The sequence below is a fragment of the Microtus oregoni genome, unplaced genomic scaffold (assembly GCF_018167655.1).
Source record: "Microtus oregoni isolate MIOR12 unplaced genomic scaffold, Mior012 000073F_ref0000255, whole genome shotgun sequence".
NCBI classification, from domain to species: domain Eukaryota; kingdom Metazoa; phylum Chordata; class Mammalia; order Rodentia; family Cricetidae; genus Microtus; species Microtus oregoni.
The window spans coordinates 3,579,432-3,606,852 of record NW_024543986.1 but is presented as its reverse complement, the minus strand read 5'-3'; the positions used below and the strand labels follow the sequence as shown (position 1 = coordinate 3,606,852).

At 39.5% G+C, this 27,421-nt stretch overlaps 1 protein-coding gene across 1 annotated transcript in view; it reads right to left on the bottom strand.

Annotated features, from left to right (window-relative positions):
- LOC121441120 overlaps window positions 1-27,421 on the bottom strand; it is a 165,307-nt gene that overhangs the window by 71,705 nt on the left and 66,181 nt on the right. The window contains exons 3-8 of the mRNA XM_041642255.1: window positions 23,468-23,667; window positions 21,975-22,071; window positions 18,105-18,556; window positions 17,859-17,984; window positions 17,614-17,686; window positions 8,768-8,849 (exon numbers count right to left, since the gene is read on the bottom strand). Of these exons, the coding sequence (XP_041498189.1) occupies window positions 8,768-8,849; window positions 17,614-17,686; window positions 17,859-17,984; window positions 18,105-18,556; window positions 21,975-22,071; window positions 23,468-23,667 (1,030 nt within the window). The remainder of the gene's footprint in view (window positions 1-8,767; window positions 8,850-17,613; window positions 17,687-17,858; window positions 17,985-18,104; window positions 18,557-21,974; window positions 22,072-23,467; window positions 23,668-27,421) is intronic.

The following is a 27,421-nucleotide window of genomic DNA, read 5'->3' as shown; positions in this document are numbered from 1 at the left end:
CATTAGTTTGCTTTTTCACTTTAGTACACAGTCTGGTAAACATGGATGATTCCTTTGTGAGGATCATATTGAACATTTATGTAGCTACAGGACTAAGTATATGGGAATATGGACTAAATCATGCTATGACTGAGGTTTGTTTGAAAGTCTGGAGAGATGACTCAGCAGTTAGGACCTGAGTTTATTTCTCAGCACCCATATCAGGTAACTCACTAGTGCCCGTAGCTTCAGCTCCAGAAGATCAGGCACACTCTTCTACTTAGACACACACACACACACACACACACACACACACACACACAGCAGGAAGGCAGACAGACAAGACATAAATACATATAAAAATAAATGATCATGGTATGGTTGGTTCATTATCCCAACTTCCTTTCTTTCACAAAGGTAGAAGACAGGAAAAGATTTCTTGTGTAATAATTTTTCCTATATATAAAAAATAACATTATATATTTCAAGTTGACCTAAAATAAACATGGCTTCCTTAACATCTAATGAACAATCAATTGTGTAATTCCACTATAAGTACCTGATTATTAAATGCTCCGATATTGAAGTTCAGTCTTACTCCTTTTGGATGACGTGGATAAGTCCTAATTGAGGTGTATCTACCATTCAGGAAATCAGCATCAACTTCATATCTCCATAAACTGCCAATTAAAACATAATAATTAATAAGTAGATACAGTGGCCACTAATCAGATGATCAACTTTGAGGTCTTCAACTTAAGTGTCTGTAGGTCTCATTTCTAAAGGTCTAATTGAAGAAGGTATGTGCTTTACCACTGAACTATACTCCAAACCCTAATTTCCTTCACATCTTTATGTAGCACGTATTCTAATTGGTCTTAATAATAAAAACACAGAGTCAGCTAGCAGGGAGAAAGCTGAAGGATCAGAGAGGCAGAGCGGCCAGTTATTTATCTCTACCAATGCTCAGACAAAAAGGCAATCCTGTCCCAGACTACCTCCTCAGACTGCATCTTTAGACTGGCTGCTGCCTCAAACTGCACTGAGCTCCTGACTCCTCCCACCTTATATTCCTCTCTCAGCCATATCACTACTGTCTCCACCTCCTGGTGCTGGGATTAAAGGCATGGGATTCTAGAGTGCTGGGAACACCTCTGTATGAGCTGTTTCTTTTTTAAACAGATTCAATATTGTGTAGCCCAGGGTAGCCTTGAGCTCACAGAGATAAATCTGCCTCTGTTTATGGAGTCCTGGGATTAAAGATGTGCGCCACCACTGCCTGGCCTCTTTGATTAACTATTGGGTTAGCTCTGTACTCTGATCTTCAGGCAAGCTTTATTTGTTAGATTACAAACAAAATATCACTACCCCTTTAGATGAGTTTTTACTTGCTAGATAGGAACCCAGTTTTACTCTGCTTTAAGTATTGTATATTTGTAACAAAAGTAATTGCAACTTTCATAGGAAGAAAACGGATTTGTGATTGCCTTGGACTAGGATGGGGAAAAATATGGGGAAGGGATGGTCCGAATGAAGAGTCACGTATAAAAAGTATATAATTTTAGGGAATGACAGTGAAAACGTTCTAAAATCAGACTATGATGAAGACTCCACATTTTTTAATATACTAAAAGCCACAGAACTGTGCAGTTTAACTACATAGTATAAAAATTGTAGCTTAGTAAAACTATTAGAAACTGTGGCTATAATCCTAACACTCAGGAGGTACAGGCAGAAGAATCAGGAGTTCATGGATATCCTTGGCAACATAGAGTTTGAGGCCAGTATTGACTATATGAGACTGTCTCAAAAAAAAAATCCAAAGCAAGCAGCTGCTTGCTATCTTCACCACTAGGCCTACCTACTTTTCTGAGTCCCGACTTTAAAAATGTAACCTTCCCTTTCCCCTTTTCTATCACTTTTGATAGTGGCTAAAATCCCGAGCTTGCTCAGACAGTCTGAGGCCTACACTTCCACATGAAGTTTATAAATATGCTTGTTTTCTTGGACCTTACATCAAAAGACATCTTCCTCTCTTCTGCTTCTCCATCTTCCTCCTCCTGGCAGCTGCTGAGATTTACAACTTGTCTGCCCTGTCAGTATTTCTTTTTTCTAACTCATAAAATGGTCCTTATGTTTAAGCATAAAGAAGAAAGTTACAAAAATGTTAGCTGGAGGGCTAAGGGTGCAGAACAGTGGCATAATACTTGATTAGATTGTATGAAGCCCCAAGTATCATTCTCCACACCATAAAAATCCTAAATCAAAATTGAATTAAAAGTCAACGGGGTAGCACAAACCTAGACGCCCCCAAACCAGGAGAGCAAGGTGAGAGGATCCCAAGTTTAAGGGCAACCTGGTTACATAGAAGGTAGAAACCATCCCATGATATCAAGACCTTGGTGTCTCCCTCCCAAGAGAAAAAATTAGTAGAAAACAATGTGGTAGCATATACGTAGAATACCCCAAACCAAGAGTTTGAGGCACAAGTATCTTGAGTTTGAAAGCAAGCTTGGATTTCTGTGAAATTTGTTGTGCCATGTTGCAAAGAAGTGTTCCAGAAAGGGTCCCATGGGTGGCTGCTAGTTGTTCTGGGTTATGTTTTACCTTATTAATAGCTCTTTCTGTCAGTAAACAGCACAGCATCTCATGTATCTTAGGCTGACTTCAATTTCATTAAATAGTTGAAGATGACCTTGAACTTTGGAAGGTCTTGCCTCTATCTCCTGAGTGTTGGAATTGCAGACATTAGCCAATAAGACTGGTATTATGCCCTTCTAGGGAATGAATCAAGAGATTCATACATGTAAGACAGTCAGTCTACCAACTGGTCTATACCCTCAATCCAAGGGGAAATTTTTTATTGGGTAGCTAAAATAGTATCAGGGAGTAAGTTAATCATATATAGTCACACTTTTCCATAATACAACAAAGGTCCAAAGGCTATGTAGTTGTCTTGATATTATTACTTGAGTGGTGTGGGAGTGTCATATATCAATCTGTTGATTTCATTGGTTAAGTAATAAAGAAACTGCTTGGCCCTGATAGGTTAAAACATAGGTGGGTGGAGTAAACAGAACAGAATGCTGGGAGGAAGAGGAAATGAGCTCAGAGGCCATGCTCCCCTCTCCCGGGCAGATGCGATCAATGAAGGTCCGACCCAGGATGGACGTAGGCTAGAATCTTCCTGGTAAGCGCACCTAGGGGTGCTACACACATTATTAGAAATGGGCTCGTTCAGGTGCGAGAGTTAGCCGAGAAGAGGCTAGATATAATGGGCCAGCAGTGTTTAAAAGAATACAATTTGTGTGTTGTTATTTCTGGTGTAATGCTAGCCGTGCAGGAGCTGGGGTGGCAGGAACACAACCCGCAGCTCACACAACACTTGAGATTTTCTAGTCAGCAGTTCTATATAGATAAAGTGATTTCTATAATAGCTTTTTGTCTTGCTATAAATATTGTTCCTATTAGGTTTTGAGTGGCCCCAAACTGCTTTTTTTTGGGGGGGGGATTGAGAGTTCAGTAAATAATGAGATATATAATGGTTTCCTTCCTCCCTTCCTTCGTACACCTCTCTCCTTCCTTCCTTCCTTTCTTCCTTGTCTGCCATTCCTCTTTTTACAGCATTAGGCATCAAACTCAGGGCTATATATAAATCCAGGCAAGCCCTTGAACCGAATCCTTTAATGTTAAATTTCCACGTAAAATTATTGTTCATTTTCTCTGGCCTTTTCTTTTTTTCTTAATTTTTCCCTTTAACAACATGTACCTGATTTAGCCTAATGAAATCATAAGACAAGGTGAAAGGTGAAAGTCGGAATGACTGACACTGAGAAGGATGTGATTTTGGTGGAAATGAGTGTGTGCGTTATGTTAAAGATAGAACTGGTATCTTACAAGAGGGCAAGTTGGGTAGTTCAGATGTTTTTGTTTGCAGAATGGACTCTAGCTGACAAGCAGCCAGAAACTAGATTCTGCCAACCATTACAATGATCTTGGTAGTAGGTACCTCCATAGAAACTTCTAATAAGAGGGTACCCCAGGCAACACCATGATTCCAGGCATGTGAGTGTCTAGTAGACAAGCAAACCTGGATATCTGAGCTGCCAAACTGGGAGATGATGAATGGGTTCTGTTCTAAGTCGCTGTGCACAGTAAAGGTAGATGCCAGGCAGGCCCATTGTGGGCAAGTTTCCATGTGTATGGGGTGGTTGTGGTAAAAGGGCTATTCATCTTTTGAATGACTTTTTAGATGCCCCCAGCTTTCAAATCTGTTTGTTGTGCTACTGTTTTAGCTAAAGCTCTTAGAGAAACTTTCAGTCTGTGACTCATTCACTTCAGCTGACCTTGACTATACTTTACTGATTATTGTACTAAATTCTCCACCTAGAGGCAGTTGGCAGGGTTTTTGTTTTGTTTTTTAACATGTGATATATGATCTCTGATCTCAATCATATGATACATGTCTTATAATGTGTTGGGCTTCAAAGCAGCAGTTCTGAGAATGTCCTCTTTGAAGGCCAAGAACATTGGACAGAGTTCTGTTTCCTGGTTTCTTATTACCTCTTAGCCTTGCCTGGAAGCTCAGCAGGAGGGAGTGACTGAGACAGAGAGGAGGTTACTAGATGCCTCCTATTGGGTAACCTACAGGACTGACCAACGTATTCCCCTCCTTATACCTCACACCAGTTTCTTTTCAAAGTTCTTAAAAATATGCCCAGAGTAGCATCTTGATGGTCCTCTGTCCCTGGAGACCCACTCTTCCTCTATATGGAACTATTCATTATTTCTTTTAAGCTAGCTCTAACAAAATACTTCTTCCTAAAACTTGCCTTCTGTGACCCATGAACTTTGCTCTTCAAATTTTAAGACACAAACTAGAAAGTCAGTGGCTTTGGTGGCTCTTGAGTTTTCCATGACACTAGCCCTCCAAGGCTAAGCTCATCAAGAACTTGTTCAATTAATAAACCTCTTTTCACTTTTTTTTTACCTGGTTGTGGTCATCCTTTTCTGACTCATCAAGACTGAATCTACTGCCTATAGCCATAGTAAATTTTTAAGCAACAAAAGAAAGTGAATATTCTCGTGTTGCAAATATTAGACCTCCTTTGTACTTGTAGTTACTAAAAGACATTATAGAACAAGAAGGTTTTGTTCTGTTTTGTTTTGATAAAGGGTTTCTCTGTGTTGCTCTGGCTGTCCTAGAACTCACTCTGTAGACCAGGCTGACACTGAACTCACAGAGATCCATCTGTCTCTGCCTCTGCCTCATGAGTACTGGGATTATTGGTGTTTATCACCACTGTTTAGTCCCATAGGTTTTGTAGACACAAACTATTTAAATGTATCTTTGAACTTTTATTAGTTGTATGATTTGGGGAAGTTAAAAAAAAACAAAAACAAAGCAAAACAAAAAAAATCATCTTCCTTTTGATGTGGGAGTGTCATATATCAATCTGTTGATTTCATTGGTTAAGCAATAAAGAAACTGCTTGGCCCTGATAGGTTAAAAGATAGGTGGGAGGAGTAAACAGAACAGAATGCTGGGAGGAAGAGGAAGTGAGCTCAGAGAGACGCCATGCTCCCCTCTCCAGGGCGGACGTGAGAGCTCTACTCTCCGAGGCAAACGCGATGAAGCTCCGACCCAGGATGGACATAGGCTAGAATCTTTCCCGGTAAGACCGGTGCTACAGTTTATTAGAGATGGGTTGATCAGGAATCAGAATTAGCTAGTAAGGGCTAAAACTAATGGGCCAAGCAGTGTTTAAATGAATACAGTTTGTGTGTTGTTATTTCGGGGCATAAGCTAGCCAAGCAGCCGGGGTGCCGGGGACTCAGCCCCACCGCTCCTATTACAGCATCCTTTCCTAGAGTGGCACTCCATGGCAGAGTTGTAAATCTTTTTGTATGTGCACATGATCCTAGGTTTTATCTCTAGTAGTACCAGAAAAAACAACCACCCCTTCTTCAGTTTCAATGTATCACTCTGTAATATGGAAATCCTAATGCCTTACCACAAAGGAACACTACAGCTAAATTAAATTATGAATATAAAAGTGTTTACTTACAGCTTTCAATTATTTCATAAGTTCCTTTGGTTATGCCCATTTCAACAGTAGTATAGCAATATTTTTGCCTTCCCATTTGCACAAATTCTCCCAGTATCACTGAACGAGTTTTAGACAGCCACCCCCAAAATCCACCGCAAGAAGCTAACTCTTAAATTCCACTGTAAGAGGCCAAAGTATACTATCCATAATTAGCCTCTTTCCTGTAACCATTTTGCTGAGCCAATCCTTTTGGAAAACACAAGACACGAGGGAAGCTGTGAAAAGCAAATGAAAAAATCAAAGTCTTGGGGCTGGAGAGATGTCTCAGTGGTTAAGAGCATTAACCACATGGTGGCTCACAACCATCTGTAATGAGGTCTGGTGCCCTCTTCTGGCCTGCAGGCATACACACAGACAGAATACTATATACAAAATAAATAAATAAATATAAAAAAATCAAAGCCTCCCTCTTATGAGAGAAATGTGTACATCTGCAAAGGTAATCTCCATTTAGAAGTGTTTCCCCTTCGTGCCCTACAAAAAGAAGGATAAGTAATACATGTAGATCTCATTTTCTATTCTTTTCCTGACTATCTCCCTGAACAGGCCTTTCCCCAAATCTGTTTATTTCAGGGAGAATGATATTTAAGTACAAAATCTAACAGACCATGTTCAAGTCTGTCCTTACTGTAGGGACCCTCATTACCTACCACTTGTACAGCACACAGTCATGTTATGAAACTTCTGTTTCTCTTATGCTCGCATTTCAACATTTTTTTACAGGAATCTATATCAAATAACATCTAAGAAAGGGTAAAGGAACATAGAATTCTTGCCTCCCTGATACCAAGTCTTGCTACTATTGCTGCTAAAATAGAATACTGAAATTCATCTAGCTTGTCTAGCAGACCCTATAATTGCACACAAGAGTTTCCAATCTTAAAATTGAAATGAAGACAAAAATCTAAATAGTTCTGATTTCCCCAGTGACAATTCTTGTAGATAAAAACAGCCAGTTTAGATGCAAAATTATATTGAAGATATAACATCAGAATATGATATATAAAAGTCTTAGAAGTAAAAGTAAATCCAAGCCAAGCAGTCATAATAAAGAGTTTTCTAATTCTGATTAGGATTATTTACACAAATTGATTGTTTTCAAAGTCAGATTTTAAGGGCTCTAGGCTAGATGATAACATAACATTAAATATAAACCCAATGCCAGTTTTCATATTTTCCCCTTAAGAATTATACAAAGTCTGTCTAAAGTTACCTGCCAGAGCTATCATCACTTTCAGCAGAGCTCCTATAGCCTTCTTCTATCATCTAAATGGAAAAAAAGTTGAAACAAATTATTGAAATGACATCTTTATTCAGTACAAGGTGTTGTTTTTAATCTAAATTGCAACTCTCAGCATTTAAATGACAATATTCCCTTTGCCTGGTTCTTAATACTGTTAGCTCTGGCCTTGGTCATCTTGTAAAGTGTCTTCATCTTGTTTAACCATGGCAATTCCCAAACTAAAGTGACTCAATTCCTAGAACTAAAGTAAACTGCTTTTCTAGTTTCTTGCCGAAACTATGCTTTCCAATCCCCGTAGTGGCTAGCCAAGATCCTCTGACACTATCTTCACACAAACTGGTAACTCTTAGCAGTAGCCACCCTGTAACTATTTGTGTCTAAGGGTATCACAGGCTCTCTAGTCTCTTGAACTAGCGATCTCCCTAGTACATGTCTTTTCCCAAATATATCCCATGCTGTTATGGAGTCACCCAGCCCCTTGTTTGCTTTTCATTCTCTTTTAAAGTTCTTTTATCTCCTTTTTTTATTAAGAATTTGAAAAATACAATCTTTTCTCACTTTATATAACTATCGCCATTCCCACTTCCCCAACTTCTCCTACTTCCTCCACCTTCCCCTGACCCCACCTCCCCAATCAATCCTCAGAAAGAGCAAGCCTTCCCATAGGGAGTCATCAAGTCTGACACTTCACTTCGAGGCGAAACCCAGGCCCTCCCTCTATATCTAGACTGAGCAAGATATCCTTCCAAAAAGAATGTGCTCATAGATGTCAGTTCAAGCATTATGGATGAATTCTTGTTCCACTGCCAGTGGCCCCACAGTCTGTCCAAGCCTCACAACTGTCCCCCAAATTCAGTGGGTCTAGTTTGGTTCTATGCAGGTTTTCCCACTATCAGTCCAGAGTCACATTACTACTGTAACACTCAATTTCTGAGATTGTATACATTTACAAGAATGTCATAGGCAGTGTGCTCTTAGAGGTAAATCAGTCAAAGCCTTCTTAACATGTTGGAAAACTGCAGTTGAGAAGAATCAAGTGACTTCCCCCAAGGCCTTATAGTAGTGATTCAGAGGACTGTCTTGAATTTAAGCTCTCTCTGTCTGAACTTCCCAAATGCTGGAAACTTAGGTGTCTGCCACCATGCCCAGCTCTGAGGACAATTAAAAAGCAGTTCTATATTTATGGCTAGAAACCAAATATGCTGTAAGACTGGAAACAATTTTTGTAAGCATATATAACATGGCATATGGCTTCTTTGTACACTGATAATGCTAACTTTTTGAGTTTTTAAACTCATGAAAATAATCATTAATACAAATAAATGCCAAATTTTCAAAGAACCAAAATGACACAAAAGGAAAGCCTAATTAAATGAAAACATTACATAAAACCACACAGATTTTTGAGGTAGAAAGTAGAAATCATTACACTTACCCCTCTATTGATATTAATTAGCTCATTTCTCTGCTGTTCCTGATCCAATAAGTATTCAGTCATTTCTCTTATTGAAGAAAATCTGATATTCATCATAAAGGGTGAAAATTCAGAAAAATAATTTTTTACCAAAACATATCATTGACAGATTATTCAACATCTGTGAATGATTTATTCAATTTTAAATATGTATATATGCTTTTCTCTCGAGGTATGCACATGGAGATCCCAGAAGACGGCACCAAGTGTTCTCCATAATCACTTTCCACATATTGTTTTTTTTCTTTTTTTATTGAGAAAAGGAGAAAAAAAAACAAGTTTCCACCTCCTCCCAGCCTCCCATTTCCCTCCCCCTCCTCCCCCCCTACGGCCCCTCCTCCCAACCTTCTCCCCCTCCCCCCACTCCTTTCCCCCTCCCTCTCCAGTCCAAAGAGCAGTCAGGGTTTTCTGCCCTGTGGTAAGACCTAGGACTTCCCACCTCTGTCCATATCTAGGAAGGTGAACATCCAAACAGGCTGGGCTCCCACAAAGCCATCACATTACTTAGGATCAAACCCCCGTGCCATTGTCCTTTGCGTCTCATCAGCCCTCATTGTTCGCCATGTTCAGAGAGTCCGGTTTTATCCCATGCTTTTTCAGTCACAGTCCAGCCGGTCTTGGTGAGCTCTCAATAGATCAGCTCCACTGTCTCAGTGGGTGGGTGCATCCCTCGTGGTCCCGACTTCTTTGCTCATGTTCTCCCTCCTTCTGCTGCTCATTGGGACTTTGGGAGCTCAGTCCAGTGCTCCAGTGTGGGTCTCTGTCTCTATCTCCATCCATCACCAGATGAAGGTTCTATGATGATATGCAAGATATTCGTCAGTATTGCTCAAGGATAGGGTCATTTCAGGTTCCCTATTCTCAACTGCCCAAGGAACTAACTGGGGACCTCAGCTTGGGCACCTGGGAGCCCCTCTAGGGTCAGGTCTCTTGCCAACCCTAAAGTGGTTCCCTTAACTAAGAATTGTGGTTCCGTGCTCCCCTGTCCAACCTTCCTTTATCCCAATCCTCCTGCTTTCCCAAGGCCCGACCTCCTTCCCTTCTAACTTTTCTCTCCCCATCTCCCCTTACCCCCAACCCACCCCACCCCAAGATCCCAATTTTCTCCCCGGCAATTTTGACTACTTCCCTTAGCCAAGAGGATAACTATATGTTTTTCCTTGGGTTCCCCTTCTTACTTACCTTCTTTAGATTCACCTATTGTAGACTCCGTGACCCTTATTTATGGTTAGAAACCAATTATGAGTGAGTACATCCCATGTTCATCTTTTTGGGTCTGGGATACCTCACTCAGGATAGTGTTTTCTATTTCCATCCATTTGCATGCAAAATTCGAGAAGTCATTGTTTTTTACCGCAGCGTAGTACTCTAGCATGTATATATTCCATACTTTCTTCATCCATTCTTCCACTGAAGGGCATCTAGGTTGTTTTCAGGTTCTGGCTATTACAAATAATACTGCTATGAACATAGTTGAACAAATGCTTTTGTCATATGATAGGGCATCTCTTGGGTATATTCCCAAGAGTGGTATTGCTGGGTCCAGGGGTAGGTTGATCCCGAATTTCCTAAGAAACCGAAACACTGACTTCCATAGGGGTTGCACAAGATTGAATTCCCACCAGCAATGGATGAGGGTACCCCTTCCTCCACAACCTCTCCAGCAAAGGTTATCGTTGGTGTTTTTGAATTTAGCCATTCTCACAGGTGTAAGATGATATCTCAAAGTTGTTTTGATTTGCATTTCCCTGATTGCTAAGGAAGTTGAGCATGACCTTAAGTGTCTTTTGGCCATTTGAACTTCTTCTGTTGAGAATTCTCTATTCAGATCAGTGCCCCATTTTTTTTAATTTTTTTTATTGCGAAAAGAAGAAAAAAAATATAAACAAAAACAAGTTTCCACCTCCTCCCAGCCTCCCATTTCCCTTCCCCTCCTCCCACCCTTCTCCCCCTCCTCCCACCCTTCTCCCCCTCCCCCCACTCCTTCCTCCCCCCCTCTCCAGTCCACAGAGCAGTCCGGGTTCCCTGCCTTGTGGTAAGTCCTAGGTCCTCCCCCCTCCGTCCATATCTAGGAAGGTGAACATCCAAACTGGCTAGGCTCCCACAAAGCCAGCACATTAAGTAGGATCAAAACCCCGTGCCATTGTCCTTGGTGTCTCATCAGCCCTCATTGTTCACCATGTTCAGAGAGTCCGGTTTTATCCCATGCTTTTTCAGTCACAGTCCAGCTGGCCTTGGTGAGCTCCCAGTAGATCAGCTCCACTGTCTCAGTGGGTGGGTGCACCCCTCGTGGTCCCGACTTCTTTGCTCATGTTCTCCCTCCTTCTGCTCCTCCTTGGGACCTTGGGAGCTCAGTCCAGTGCTCCTGTGTGGGTCTCTGTCTCTATCTCTATCCATCACCAGATGAAGATTCTATGATGATATGCAAGATATTCGTCAGTATTGCTCTAGGATAGGGTCATTTCAGGTTCCCAATCCTCAGCTGCACAAGGAACTAACTGGGAACCTCATCTTGGGCACTAGGGAGCCCCTCTAGGGTCAAGTCTCTTGCCAACCCTAAACTGCAGTGCCCCATTTTTTAATTGGGTTAATTAGCATTTTAAAGTCTAGTTTCTTGAGTTCTCTATATATTTTGGAGATCAGACCTTTGTCTGTTGCGGGGTTGGTGAAGATCTTCTCCCAGTCAGTAGGTTGCCTTTGTGTCTTAGTGACAGTGTCCTTTGCTTTGCAGAAGCTTCTCAGTTTTAGTAGGTCCCATTTATTCAATGTTGCTCTTAATGTCTGTGCTTCTGGGGTTATACATAGGAAGCAATCTCCTGTGCCCATCTGTTGTAGGGTATTTCCCACTTTCTCTTCTATCCTTTTCAGTGTGTTCGGGCTGATATTGAGGTCTTTAATCCATTTGGACTTGAGTTTTGTGCACGGTGAAAGATGTGGGTCTATTTTCATTCTTCTACAGGTTGACATCCAGTTGTGCCAGCACCATTTGTTGAAGATGCTTTCTTTCTTCCATTGTATACTTTTAGCTCCTTTATCAAAAAGGAGGTGTTCATAGGTTTGTGGGTTAAAATCCGGGTCTTCTATACGATTCCATTGGTCGACTTCTCTGTTTTTATGCCAGTACCACACTGTTTTCATTACTGTAGCTCTGTAATAGAGTTTGAAGTCAGGGATGGTAATGCCTCCAGAAGATCCTTTATTGTATAGGATTGTTTTGGCTATCCTGGGTTTTTTATTTTTCCATATAAAGTTGATTATTGTCCTCTCCAGATCTGTGAAGAATTTTGATGGGATCTTGATGGGGATTGCATTGAATCTATAAATTGCCTTAGGTAGAATTGCCATTTTTACTATGTTGATCCTCCCAATCCAAGAGCAAGGTAGATCCATCCATTTTTTGGTATCCTCTTCAATTTCTTTCTTCAATGCCTTAAAGTTCTTGTCAAATAGATCTTTCACTTCCTTGGTTAGATTTACCACAAGATATTTAATGCTGTTTGTGGCTATCGTGAATGGTGAAGCTTCTCTGATTTCCGTCTCTGCTTCCCTATCCTTTGTGTATAAGAGGGCGACTGATTTTTTGGAGTTGATCTTGTATCCTGCCACATTACTAAAGCTGTTTATCAGCTGTAAAAGTTCTTTGGTGGAGTTTTGGGGGTAGCTTATGAACACTATCATATCATCTGCGAATAACGAAAGTTTAACTTCTTCCTTTCCAATTTGAATCCCCTTGATCCCATTATGTTGTCTTATTGCTATTGCTAGAACTTCAAGTACTATATTGAAGAGGTATGGAGAGAGTGGACATCCTTGTCGTGTTCCTGAGTTAAGTGGGATGGCTTTGAGTTTCTCTCCATTTAATTTGATGTTATCTGTCGGCTTGCTGTATATAGCTTTTATTATATTTAGGTATGACCCTTGTATCCCTAATCTCTCCAAGACTTTTAACATAAATGGATGTTGAATTTTGTCGAATGCTTTTTCAGCATCTAATGAAATGATCATATGGTTTTTTTATTTCAGTTTATTTATATGCTGGATTACATTGATAGATTTTCGTATGTTGAACCAGGTTATTTATATGCTGGATTACATTGATAGATTTTCGTATGTTGAACCAGCCCTGCATCTCAGGAATCAAGCGTACTTGGTCATAATGGATAATTTTCCTCATGTGTTCTTGGATTCGATTTGCCAGTATTTTGTTGAGGATTTTTGCGTCGATGTTCATGAGTGAGATTGGCCTGTAATTCTCTTTCCTGGTTGATTCTTTGTGTGGTTTTGGTATCAGAGTAACTGTAGCTTCATAAAAGGAATTAGGTAATGATCCTTCTGTTTCTATATTGTGGAATACATTAAGGAGAATGAGTATTAGCTCTTCTTGGAAGTTCTGGTAGAATTCCGCATTGAAACCATCTGGTCCTGGGCTTTTTTTGGTAGGGAGGTTTTTGATAACAGCTTCTAATTCTTCGCGACCAACAGGTCTGTTTAGATTGTTCACCTGGTCCTGGTGTAACTTTGGTATATGGTATTTATCTAAAAAAGTGTCCATTTCTTTTACATTTTCCAGTTTTGTGTTATACAGGCTTTTGTAATATGATCTGATGATTCTCTGAATTTCCTCTGTGTCTGTGGTTATGTCCCCCTTTTCATTTCTGATCTTATTAATTTGCGTATTCTCTCTCTGTCGTTTGATTAGTGTGGATAGTGGTTTATCAATATTGTTGATTTTCTCCAGGAACCAGCTTTTTGTTTCATTGATTCTTTGTATTGTTTTCTGTGTTTCTATTTTGTTGATTTCAGCCCTCAGTTTGATTATTTCCAATCTTCTACTCCTCCTTGGTGAGTTTGCTTCTTTTTTTTCTAGAGCTTTCAGGTGGGCTGTTAAGTCTTCAATATGTGCTTTCTCTGTTTTAAGTGGGCACTTGGTGCGATGAACTTTCCTCTCAGGACTGCTTTCATAGTGTCCCATAAGTTCGAGTATGTTGTTTCTTTATTTTCATTGAATTCAAGGAAGACTTTAATTTCTTTCTTTATTTCTTCCTTAATCCAGGTATGGTTCAGAAGTTGACTGTTCAGTTTCCATGAGTTTGTAGGCTTTCTGGGGGTAGCATTGTTGTTGAATTCTAACTTTAATCCATGGTGATCTGATAAGACACAGGTGGTTACTAATATTTTTTTGTAACTGTGTAAGTTAGCTTTGTTACCGAGTATGTGGTCAATTTTCGAGAAGGTTCCATGAGCTGCAGAGAAGAAGGTATATTCTTTCCTCTTCGGGTGGAATAATCTATAGATGTCTGTTAAGTCCATTTGCTTCATTACCTCCATTAATTCTCTAATTTCTCTGTTAGGTTTCTGTTTGATTGACCTGTCCATTGGTGAGAGAGGAGTGTTGAAGTCTCCTACTTTTAGTGTGTGTGGTTTGATGGCTGCCTTGAGTTTTAGTAATGTTTCTTTTACATACGTGGGCGCTTTTATATTCGGGGCATAGATATTCAGGATTGAGACTGCATCCTGATGAATTGTTCCTGTTATGAGTATAAAATGTCCCTCTCCATCTCTTCTGATTGATTTAAGTTTGAAGTCCACTTTGTTAGAAATTAGTATGGCCACACCTGCTTGTTTCTTAGGTCCATTTGCTTGATAAGCCTTTTCCCAGCCCTTTACTCTGAGTAGGTGCCTGTCTTTGTGGTTGAGGTGTGTTTCTTGTAGACAGCAGAACATTGGATCCTGTTTTTGTATCTAATCCCTTAGCCTGTGCCTTTTTATAGGTGAGTTGAGCCCATTGACATTAAGTGATATTAATGACCAGTGGTTGTTAACTCCGGTCACTTTTTTAGTAGTAGGGTTTGTGTGTTTCCCTTCTTTGAGTTGCGCTGGTGAAAGGTCTCTAGATGACTGAGTTATTGTGGGCATTGTTGGACTCGTTGGTTAGTGATTTTCCTTCTATAATTTTCTGTAAGGCTGGATTTGTGGCTACGTATTGTTTGAATTTGTTTTTATCCTGGAAAATTTTGTTTTCTCCATTTATAGTGAACGAAAGTTTGGCTGGATATAGTAGTCTGGGCTTGCATCCATGATCTCTTAGTTTTTGCAGTACATCTATCCAGGACCTTCTGGCTTTCATGGTTTCCATAGAGAAGTCAGGTGTAAGTCTGATAGGTTTACCTTTATAAGTAACTTGGCCTTTTTCCTTTGCGGCTCTTAATATTCTTTCTTTATTCTGTATATTTTGTGTTTTGATTATTATATGGCGAGGGGATGTTTTTTTTTTTTTTGATCCAGCCTATTTGGTGTTCTGTATGCTTCTTGAACCTTCATAGGTACCTCTTTCTTCAGGTTGGGAAAGTTTTCTTCTATAATTTTATTAAGTATATTTTCTGTACCGTTGAGCTGCACTTCTTCTCCTTCTACTCCAATTATTCTTAGGTTTGGTCTTTTTATTGTGTGCCAAATTTCCTGAATGTTTTGTGATAAGAATTTGTTGGTTTTGCTGTTTTCTTTGATCAGTGTGTTTATTTTCCCTATGGTATCTTCAGTGTCTGATAGTCTCTCTTCTATCTCTTGTAATCTGTTGTTAGTACTTGTTTCTGTCATTCCTGTTCGTTTACCCAGATTTTCCATCTCCATTCTTCCCTCGGTTTGTGCTTTCTTCATTGCTTCCATTTCATTCTTCATGTCTTGAACCGCTTCCCTAACCTGTTTGATTGCTTTTTCTTGTTTCTCTTGGTTTTCTTGCGTGTCTTTGAGCAATTTATTCATTTCTTCTACCTTTTTGTTTGTAATCTCTAATTGTTTATGGCAGTTTTTCACCTCCTGTTTAAGGTCCTCTATTATTTTCATATAGTTCACTTTTGAGTCGATTTCTTCTATTTCTTCAGGAGTAGGGTGTACAATTCTTCTTATTTCGGGATCCCTGGTTTCTGGTGGTGTCATGTTGCCTTTCAGATTGTTGGAGGAATTCCTGTATTGGCGCCTTCCCATCTCTTCCTTCAAATGGAGCCAGGAGAGGCCTGGTCTCTTGGTCCAGTCTTTGCTGTGATTGACTCTCAGGGTATATCTCTTCAGTGTAGAAGCAGGAACCGTTCCCGTCCAGATGGGATTCCTCAGCAACCGTCCTGATGGGATTCCTCAGCAACTAAACAGGGCCGCTGGTAGCCCAATGATCCAGGGCCAACAGGATGAATGGAGCAAGTGGGGGGGGGGGGGTGGTATCCAGGAGCGCGCAGGAAGCCTGGCGCCGGAGCTGAAGGTGCCCGGCTCCCTTACAGGGGACCCTGAGGCCTGCCCGGCAGGCAGGTACTCACTGCTCTGGGTGGGTCGCCTTAGTTTAGGAGCTTAAGACTGTAGTTGAGCACTGGTCCTAGCATACAGCAGGGCAGGGTTGGGGAGGGGTGCTGGGGGTGCTCGGTCGTGCGAAAGAAAGACAGCCCTGCAGAAGGAGCTGGGGGAGGGGGTTTGTGCTCTCTTCCGGGACAGCCGCCCCTGGATAGCACACACTCACCCGTCCTGATGGGATTCCTCAGCAACTAAACAGGGCCGCCGGTAGCCCAATGATCCAGGGCCAACAGGATGAATGGAGCAAGTGCTCCACATATTGTTTTAAGAAAGGTTTCTCCCTGATATTTGGACTTGTCTTTTCTTGGCTAGTCTGGAAGCCAGCAAGCCTCAGTGACCAGTATTGTCTCTCCCCAGTTCAGTAACTACCACAACTAGGACATCTGGTGTGGATGCAAGGGCTCTACTGCTAAGTTATTTCTCCAGCCCTCTAGTTAACATTTTTAAGGAGAACATTACAAATTAATTCTCTTTATGATACTGAAATGTAAAATAGTCAGTTATTAGCTATATGCTACATCTAGGAAAATAGACGAAATTAGGAAATATACCAAGTGAGGTAACCCAGACCCAGAAAGACAAATGCTGCATGTTCTCTCTTTTTCGGGGGTCCTCTGAATCATTAGATGAGAATATATGATCTGAAGTAACCTCGGAAACCAGGAAAGAACAATAGTGGGAGGAGGAGGCACTCTAGAGTCGTGCAGAGTAGGACACTATGGCTGTGAAGGGGAAAATCACAAACTAGGTTGGGGATTTAACTGGAAAGCGTGGAGGAAATATAGAGGAAAAAGGATGGAACAATAATTAACACTAAGAATGCTTAACAAAGTCATAAGAGTAATTTTGTTTCATGTACTTAAAATACACATAAACATATGTACTTAAACATACGTATATAGTTTGTGCCATTTTAAGTTCCAATGCTCCCCACAAGGATCATAGACAACCTAACAAAAGCCTAGTGCTAGGAATGGGAAATATCCCTTTCAATTGTTGCTACTGAGAGTAGAAGAGACTCCCAAAACAATGTGGGCTATTGCTGTTGCTTTTGTTTGCCTTCATAACTTGAAGGTATGACCCTGCTGAAGACAGCACACATGTTAGACAGTGGACATGGAGGAACTAAGCTGCTCAAAGACATATTTGCTGGGCGGCGGTTGTGGCTCAGAGGTAAATCACTTGCCTAACATATACCAGGTTTGGGGCATGATTTCTAACAAGAAAGAGACACAGACATACACACAGAGAGATTACTGTCTGCTAAAGACTCTTAGGACTCCTTAGGAAGGAGAAAAAGGAAGGAAACAAATTTGTTACCATTAGTTATATCTTATTGATTTTACATAATTTGTCAGTACATTACCTTGCCTACAAGTTTGAAAGATGCAAAAGAACTAGATACTAAGTGAACATATTTTGGTTATTGAGTAGGCTTCGTAGGAAAGGTCAGAAACTGGGAAACAAACTTAGGTAACTGCATGTGCATGACTCTTGATACCCTGAGAAATATAACTGGAATAGTCTGAATTGGAACAATTTCTGAATTAGGAAAAGACATATTTAGCTAATAAGACAGAGAAATAGAAAACATGCTTATACATTTCCATATCATTCAAAACACTGTACTAACATTGATAACATACTGATTACCTGTCAATTTCAGAGTCAGAGTCTGATGATGTTTGGATTCTTTCAACTCTTCCAGTTCAACCACGATATCTCTCTTCATGACTGCGAGATCTCCATGTACGGTTGTTATGAGCTCTCCCTGAATGGTCATGATTAACTCTCCCAGCATGGTTGTGATGAGCTAGCCCTGTATAGTTAGGATGAGCTCCCACTCTGTGGCCATGATGAGCTAGTTCCATGTGTCTAACAGAAGCTCTCTCAGGACGGTTGTAAGGAATCAGCCTTGTGCAGTTAAGATGAGCTCTCCTTCTATGGTCATGGTGAGCTAGTCCTGCAGGGCTAAGTTGAGCTCTTTCTGCATGGTCTTGATGAGCTATACCTGAGTGGCTAGGATGAGCTCTTCCTGTGTGGCCAAGATGAAACCTACCTGAATGGTCATGATGAGATCTACCTGAATGGTCACGATAGTGTCTATCTGAGTGGTCATGATGAGGTCTACCTGAGTCGTCATGATGGCGTCCATCTGAGTGTTTATGAGGGGGTCTAACTGAGTGGTCATGATGGTGTCCATCTGAGTATTCATGATGGGGTCTAACTGAGCGGTCATGATGTGGTCTATCTGAGTTGACAGGAGTGCTCCTGACATGGCTATAAGATCTTCTGGAGGGGTGGCCATGAGATCTGCTAATGTGGCGGACATGAGATTGGGAGTGGCCATGAAATCTCCCAAAGGAAACTTGATTTCTTTCTATTTGTGGATGTCTCTCTTCTGATTGGTTTCTATTCCACCCTGATCAAAATTCACTGTTGTCATATCTTATCTACAAACTAGCCCAAATACATAATACATATGAAACAGATAGTCCATGATTTGATTAAGTCATAAGGATATTGTTCACAACCCTTGTTTCTCTCCTTCATTACTTTTCCTATCCCTCCCTCCCCCCTTTATTTCTTTGAGACAGAGTCTCACTATATAGTATATAGTATAGGTTAGCCTGGAAGTTGAGATTCTCATGAATACTTCAATAGGCTTGTACCACCACACCTAGCTTCTCGAAACCATTTCTATCAGTGGCTTTCTCCCAGAATTATACTATGACTCATTTTATATACTATTTTCCAGATGCAACTTAAAGACCGAAGTCTCATGTACCATGTCACTTGCACAAAGATGATTAACAAATGTAACATAAAAATATGGAAAATTAGGTGTCTTGTGATTTTTAATAAGAAACAAACTATGTGACTTTATAATTGAGGAGATAGATTGGGGGGGGGAGCAGTCAGGATCTTATTCTGGCCAGGAACTCACTATGTATCCAAGCATAACCTCAAATTTCTGAAACTCCTGCTTTCACCTCAAGTGCTCTGATTAAAGATATGTGCCACAACATCTGGTATTATGTGGTACTGAGGATTGAACCCAGATCTTTATGCATGCTAAGGCAAATATTCTACCAACTGAAGTACTTCCACAGCCCCAAGAGCAATAGAGTATTTAATAATGTTCTTAAAACAACTTCTTAAGATCAAAGAAGAGCATTACAAATTATTCTGTTATTTCCCTGTCCAGGGATCATTCAAAACTACCTTTTAATACAAAAAATACCTAATTTTAAGGAGAAAAACCATATCAAGTGGGAAGTATGCTCTAAAGGAAGCAAAGTGTTGGCTTGATGCAGTGTAAGCAAACTGATCTGGTAATAATTCAGCTTTTCTACCAAAATGGCTGTAGAGTGAAACACCATAAAAGAAAATAATGAAAACGTTGACAAATGTCTAGGATGTCCAAAAGAGTAAATGAATAACATAATATGAACTGTGACAAGAAAGCAAGCTTTAAACTAGCGTATGTTGCTTAGTAAGGAAAATATCCTTATATCTGGCATTACTGTGTCCTGCTATTACACTGTTAAATACTGGAAGTAACTGCTAAATATGAGGAAGGTGCTAGTACAAAGAATATTATATATACACAACTTGAATAAAATAAAAGTATGAAAAAATCCGCTGATTTTTCTGAAGGCTAAATCCATAGCCACTCCCCAGTATTTCTATTGAAAACATGAATAAGTACAGTAGGTAGAATACACATGCTACTTTTTTATTTTAAGTGACTAGTGTTGGGAGAACAGTAGGTCATCATGAAAAACAGGATTGGGGCACATCTCCTGAAGACCCTTTTAACAGAATTTTCAATATTTTCATTAATGTTGATGTAAGGAATATTTTCTGTGCTGGGGTTATAGCTCAGTGGTACAATGCATGTTAAGTATGAGCAGGGCTATCATTTCCAACTGTTGTATTCCTAAGAAATTATTTATATCAAGTTAGGTACTATAAGATTCCTAAATTTAAAAAAAGAAATACTGTTACAAAAGAGTAAATACTTAAGAAAAGAAATAATCATAAAGGTGATATATATATATATATATAACTTCTACTATATATATGTATATATAGTTGTGTATATGTGTCTGTGGTATGTGTGGGTATATGTGCTATGGTGTGCATGTGAAAGTCAGAAGCCAATTTTGTATTAGCCTACTTTTTCCTTCCACTTCTACAACGGTCCTAAAGATTCAACTGGGTTGGATAGGCTTGTGTGGCAAGTACCTTTACCATAATCTTTCCTATTTACAAGCACAAACCTATCACAAATAATTATATAGACAAGGTGTGGTAAGATTATGCCTATAATCCTAGCACTTGAAAGGCTGATGTCACATATGTGTCTCTCCACAAAGGCCAGAAAAGGCATCAAAACCCTTGGAGCTGGAATAACAAGATGGTGTGAGCCACCTGATATTGGTACTCAGAATTGAATTTGGGTTCTCTGGAAGAGCAGCAAGGGCTCTTAACCACAGAGACATCTTTCTAGTCTTGATTTCTGGTTTACACATTCAATTTTTAAGTCTATTTTTACACTGTAACTATACAAAATTGTAGGAGAGACAAACAGTGGTGGCATACACCTTTAATCCCAGCACTCGAGAGACAGAGGCAGGTGGATCAATGTGATTTTGAGGCTACAGAGCAAGTGTCAGGACAGGCTCCAAAGATACACAGAGAAACCCTGTCTCAAAAAAAAGGTTGAAGATAAATTTAGAATGATTATGTAGGATAGATAAACGACACAGTCACCAACAATCTATTTTTTACATTTTTATAAATTCAAAATTCCTAATGAAAATTGAAAATAAAAATAAAATGTTTATTGAAATAGTTGCAGTGATAACAGATTAACTAAAAACATAATATTTAAATTAAATATAGGGTAGTATGAAAAAATATTAAGAAGAAATCCCTGTTATCACCAAAATTTAAAACTATCTTATTATAAAATATGTTAGTTGGGTATAGTGTTTAGAATAAGAGTGGCCCCCATAGGTTCATATATTTAAATGCTTGGTCTGTAGTTATTGGAACTGCTTGGAAAGTGTCTTTGTTAGTGTTTCTATTGCTGTGGAGAGACACCATGATCACAGCAACTCAGGAAAAACATTTAATTGGTGACTGGCTTACAGTTCAGAGGTCAACCATTGTCATCATGGTGGGAAGCATGGTGACACACAGGAAGACATGGTGCTGATAGAAGAAGCCTAGAGTTCTACAACTGGATTGGCAGACAGCAAGAAGAGAGAATCATATTGGGCTTGAACATCTGAAACCTTAAAAAGCCTATCGCATGACACTCTTTCTCTAACAATGTCACAGCTCCTAATAGTGCCACTTCCCATGAGCTCATGGGAGTCATTTTTATTCAAACCACCACAGGAAGAAATAAGAGGCATTGCCTTGTTGAAGATGTGTCACCTGGGGGTGGGGGCTTTGAGGTTTCAAAAGTCAATGCTATTCCCAGTTAGCTTGCTCGCTCTCGTGTTCTCTCTCTCTCTCTCTCTCTCTCTCTCTCTCTCTCTCTCTCTCTCTCTGTTTGTGGATGAGACATAAACTCTTTCTGCTATCCCTCTGGAACCATGAGCTCATGGTGTTTTGTTACAGGAACAGAAAAGTAATTAAGACACTCAACATGTGTGTGGTCCCAGGACTCTGAGAACTGAGGCAGGAGAACCATTACAAGTTCTTTGTCAGCTTAGTTTGTCATATATAGCAAGACCTTGTCTCAAAACAAGCACACACAAGCACACATTTAAAAATGAACAATATTACATTTCAGACTCTTGATTTCTGTTACCTTTGGTGTTGACTTACCAGATGAAGTGGAGGCTGATTTTCTGAAAGTCTTTGTCCAAAAAAATTCATGTTTCTTCCCCTACCACCGCTTCTGAATCCTGCATATTATTTTGACAAAAATTATTTTCTGTATTTACCTCAGTGAATTCAGCAGCTTTCAGAATGAGTTTTTATACAACATTCTTTCAACACCCTCACAGTGTCTGATTTTCTCACTGAATTCCACAACCACTTTTGCCCATCTTATCTAAACTTACTACTTAGAAGGGGCAATCATCATTTTACACACTATTTAAGATTTGATTGTATATAGCACCAAAGTTGATACATATTTGGTTGTATATGGTACAAAATTGGAATTAATTCAAATAAATTGCCAGCATAAAAAGAGAGATGGGAAACTGATGCTTTTTATTAATCATATCAATATTTGTTTCAATTATCTGCTTTGGAAATAGAGATAGCTTAGGAAATATTTATAAAATATGATCTGGGAATATAGCTCAGTTGACAGACTGCTTTCTTAGCATGCACAAAATCGCTGTTTGATATCTAACACAACATAAAACTCAGTGTGCTAACCCATATCTGTAGTATTGGCACTTGACAGGTAGTATTGGCACTTGACAGGTCGAGGCAGGAAAATCAGAAGTTTAACGTTATCCTTGGATACACAGTGAGTGGGAAGCTAGCCTACAGTACATACAATCCTATCTCAGAAAAACAACTTAACTAAAAAAATAAAAATCTCTGAAAAGCTTATGAAGGTCAATTTTAGGTTTTATTGGGAAATACAAGAGAACAGACTTTCTTACCTGTCTTAGCTGTACTGCCCCTACAAAAACTAATCTCTCTCTTTCTCATTAGAGAATGAGCCCCTGAAAGATTCATATGAGGACTACAATAGATTTGGGTAAGCTTTTACAGGCTTGCAATATGTATGGTGTTAAGATGATGCTTAACTGTTGAATACACCAGAGAGACCCTTAATTGTTGAAAATACATCTTTACAGTGACAATCTGTACAGCATTTTTATACTAAAATATGTTCAGTGCTCCAAACAAGGCTCTTAAGGCTCTAGGAGACAGTCTTCATATTCTACCTCATTCTCTTTACCCGTTGACATTCCTTTGTAACAAAATGTGGCTGCTAGAGTGGTTAGCTTATTGATCACGTTTTTTTTTTATTTTAATTAATAAAATTTCAGGTCTCCTGTAGCTTAACATCCCTGTATCGCCTCCTAAAAGTGGAACAACTAGGTGAATCTAAAACAGTTATTGCCTTCATTGTTAATTTTCACCCTGTTCTCCATTAGTAAAGTAACTCATCAATTAAACATTTCTTTCATTTGATCTGGAATAAATTCTTACCAATCCCATACAAGTCCATTTCTGAAAGAAATAAAACATGTAACGCAACATATTAGAACACTGAAAGTTCTAGAATCCGCATGTTACTTTTTACCATGTGTGCTTTTTGAAAATGTACTTTACCTCCCTCCTGGAGATACCTATGGATAAGGACTCGCTCTCTGGAGTTTAGTCTATGTGTGTCATTCTGCCCATTGTATTCCTTTTCAGTGTTAGCGGCTTCAAGATGTCTACAGAATCTAATTTCATCTGCACCAGAAATTACAGGAAAATGAAAAAAATGGAAAAAATCATATGACAATAACTTGTTCTTAGTCAAAAAACTACAGCAAAGTTCACAGTATTTCAGAACATATAGAACAACTGTTAACCCTTAAAAAACTCTAACACTAAAATAGCAATAAATTTGGAAAACCACAGCAACTGCTAACAGAATTACAGGCAGTTGTGAAGCACCTAGCTTCCATGTGGGAACTAAGATCTGGTCCTTGGAAAGAAAGTTAGACCTTTCTTCAAAAATTAATTCTTTGAGCATTTCATACAATCTATTTTGACCATATTCACCCTCTTCCCATGACTCCTCCCAGAACCACCTCCCATTTCCTCCCCTAGTGGTGTAGGAGGTCCTACTACACCCTAGCAATTCAACTTTGAGTCCTCCTATTTTTAAAATGCATCAACTCCAATCTGAGCTGCCCATATATATGTATGTAGCAATCTGCTTGAGTGGGAGTGACATGCTAGGGCTATACCCTTGAAGAAAACTGACTTCCCTCCCGAAGCAGCTATCAATTGCCAATAGAAATTACCCATCTCTCCTCAACATGCTGGGAATTCATCTAGTCTGAGGTACTGTGCATGCTGTCACAATCATTTCTCAAACTCCACAAGACACAGCAAGTTCTAAAAGGAGCCTCATTGAGACTCAGGAAATAAATTACTCAGAAAGTCTTTGAAATTGACCAAACAGATGTATAAGGCCCTCTCACCCAGTGTTATATAAACAGTAGGGACTGCTGGAGACCTGGACTAGATAAGCATAGCTACTGTGAAGCTGTTGAGCTGCCTGCAAGATGGCAATGGGCCCCAGAGTCCCGGCATTCCTGAACTGTCACTGATATTAGAATGGGATTTCCATGATGCAGATGATTTTGAGACATTCCTTCTTCTGTGAGTAATCTCTCATTCATACTTTAATTAGTAACCCCAATAAGCTTACTGGTTCATCAAACTGAACTTCAGTGGTATCTTTATTTTAGTCTGTTGTTGGTTCCCTATATGTGGGGACTATGTTCATGTTTTCCCAGGATTAGGTCACACAGCAATGCATGTGTGTGTAGGTGTACATGTGTGGAGGCCAGAGGACATCCTCATGTGTCTGCCTCACCTTTCACCTTTTTTGAGATAGGGTCTGTTATTTGTTGTGTATGCCAGCCTAGCAGGCCCTTGGAGCTTCTTGGGATTTCTCAGTTTCTGCCTCTCACGTAGCTGTGATTATAGATGTGGGCTATTATACAGAGACATATGTGGATAATGGACATTAATTAACCTATGTTCTTAAGCTGGCAAGGCAAATGTTCTATCCATGGAGTCATCTCCCCAGATATTTTTTTTTCTGTTTGCTTGAGAAAAGTTTTTGTTATGTAGGCCAAGCTGGTCTCAAAGAGCACTAAACTTATCCCAAACTCTTTAATATTGGGGTTATAGACATGTGCCACCACTCTCAGAAAGTTTCTTTAATTAATATAAAAGCTTTTCCACCAAACAGATTCATGACTTCATTTACAGGCATACAAATAAATGAGCAAAAGGCTTTCATGTTATAGTAGTTCAATAGAGAGAACATTTAAACAAGTGCTTTCACCTAGTATTATTTTAGTTTCAGAGAAATTGCATCATTCCTAAGTAAATGCCACTGTAAGACAATTATATGTATTTTCTTGAACAAAACAAGTTAGACATGAGATAATACTTTGTAGTCTGTCACCTACACACTCAGAAAGAGAACACTGACATAGTTAAAGGTTCTCCGTGGTGTTATTTGCCCCAGACAACTTAAGATATCTGATGTTTCAATCAAAATGCTCTCCAACTCAAACTACTCCCTTTAAATTGGAAGTAAAAAATACAAAATTGCTCCCCCAAATATTATGTAATTAAATCTGTTTACTTTTCACCTCACCCATAACTTTATCAAAGACAAGTTCAGTCTTCATGATACCAAGTCAACACAAAAGTAACTCCAGAACTTTAAAAATCCTTTGCTTTTGAATATGTAATACATAGATTTATTTTTCTATCAGCTTGGCCTAATTTCAAGTAATCCTTAAATCCCTAATACTATGAATGAGCAAATACCAAAGCAAGAGTTGAAAATAATAGTGAAGCCATGGAAGAAAAAGTCCACATTTTAAATGGGATGTGAAGTAATAAGGGCGGCGGGGCCGCTTCCCCAGCACCCCAGCCGCCCGCTCACATCCCGATCAACCCATCTCTAATCATCTGTGTATGGCACCCCAAGGTGCGCTTACCTGGGAGATTGTAGCCTATGTCCATCCTGGGTCGGAGCTTCATCCCGGGAGCGGGGCATGGCATCTCTCTGAGGCATCTGCTCCGGAGAGGAGAGCTGTTGAGACTCTGAGCTCACTTCCTCTTCCTCCCAGCATTTTGTTCTGTTTACTCCTCCCACCTATCCTCTAACCAATAAAATGGGCCAGGGCAGTGCCTTTATTAGCCAATGACCTTCCTCCATCATTTCCCCTTTTTCGGTTTAAACAAAAAAAAAAGGCTTTAACATAGCAAAATTACATATAACAAAACAGTTATCAAGTAAAAGTTACAATAATCTTTATCATAACTAAGGAAAACTATAACTATAACTAACTATTCTTAACTCCATCAAAGACTCCAGAAAGATATATTACCTAAGTAAACAAGAACTAAGAAACTTCAAACTCTAGAAATGACAAAGACATCTCGCTGCCTGGACAGTCACCCAAAGTTCTTTTGTACCGTTGGGGCATCCATCTTCAGCCTTTAGGCCCATGGTATCCAGCAGACATTTCCATAAAGCAGGAAAATTCAAAGTCAGTTCAGTCACTATCTGTTGTGTCCTGCAGAATGTCTCGCAGACTCTTTCAAAATGAATCAGGAACCCCGAAAGATCATCTCACCTTAGGCAAGTTCAGTAGTCCTCTCTCTGCGGGTTCTCTGTGTCCAGTTTATGCAATAGTCCAGGCAAGAGCAGTTTCTTGCCCACATGGCTATCAAACTCCATAAGGTGCCTCTTTGATGCCCATCTTCCTCTTGAAGTAGATTGGTGCTGCCAGGAGCAGAGTGTCTCATTGTCATGAAAAATCCTCAGTTATTAAAACATTAAATGTCCTATTCTGTAATCTTTGAAAGACATGAAGAATGTCTATCTAACTGAAATACATCTCTATATATCTAGAAAATCTAACTAACATGACTACAAGCTTTACTATTATCAATGATTATCCATTAACAACCTATATTTCTTAATTATACAGTACATATTTAAATGAACTACACCATCACAATACCTTAATCAAAATCAGAAATACATATACATATAACAAAATTGACCGTAAATCTCAATCTATAAAGCAAAATCTATACTAATGCAAATTATTCATACCTATATCATGTCCCCCTTTAAATGTAAAAGAACGTTTATAAACCATATTTGGGAACATGGGCGCAGTTTTTTCTCTCCAAACTGCTTCCTGCTGAATGGGGGCGTCGTTAATTAGGTCTTTCATGGTATAACCTGTGTGCTAGTTTCTTCTCAGTTGGCAGTTGAGCAAAGCAATTTTCTGAAGATGTTTACACCAACCCTTCAGGAGGGCGTGGTCCATCATACCAAATCGGAATAGAAGAAATGAACAGCGTCTCATCCTCTGTGAAAACAAAATAAGAAACTCCTTTCCAAAGTATCATATCCTTAGATCCAAATTCATAATATCTATGTTGGATTAGTTCAGCAGTATTTATAAATAAATATCTTTTAGCATCTGTTTCTCCTTCCTCAGCATTTAAACAATTCAAAGAGAGCAT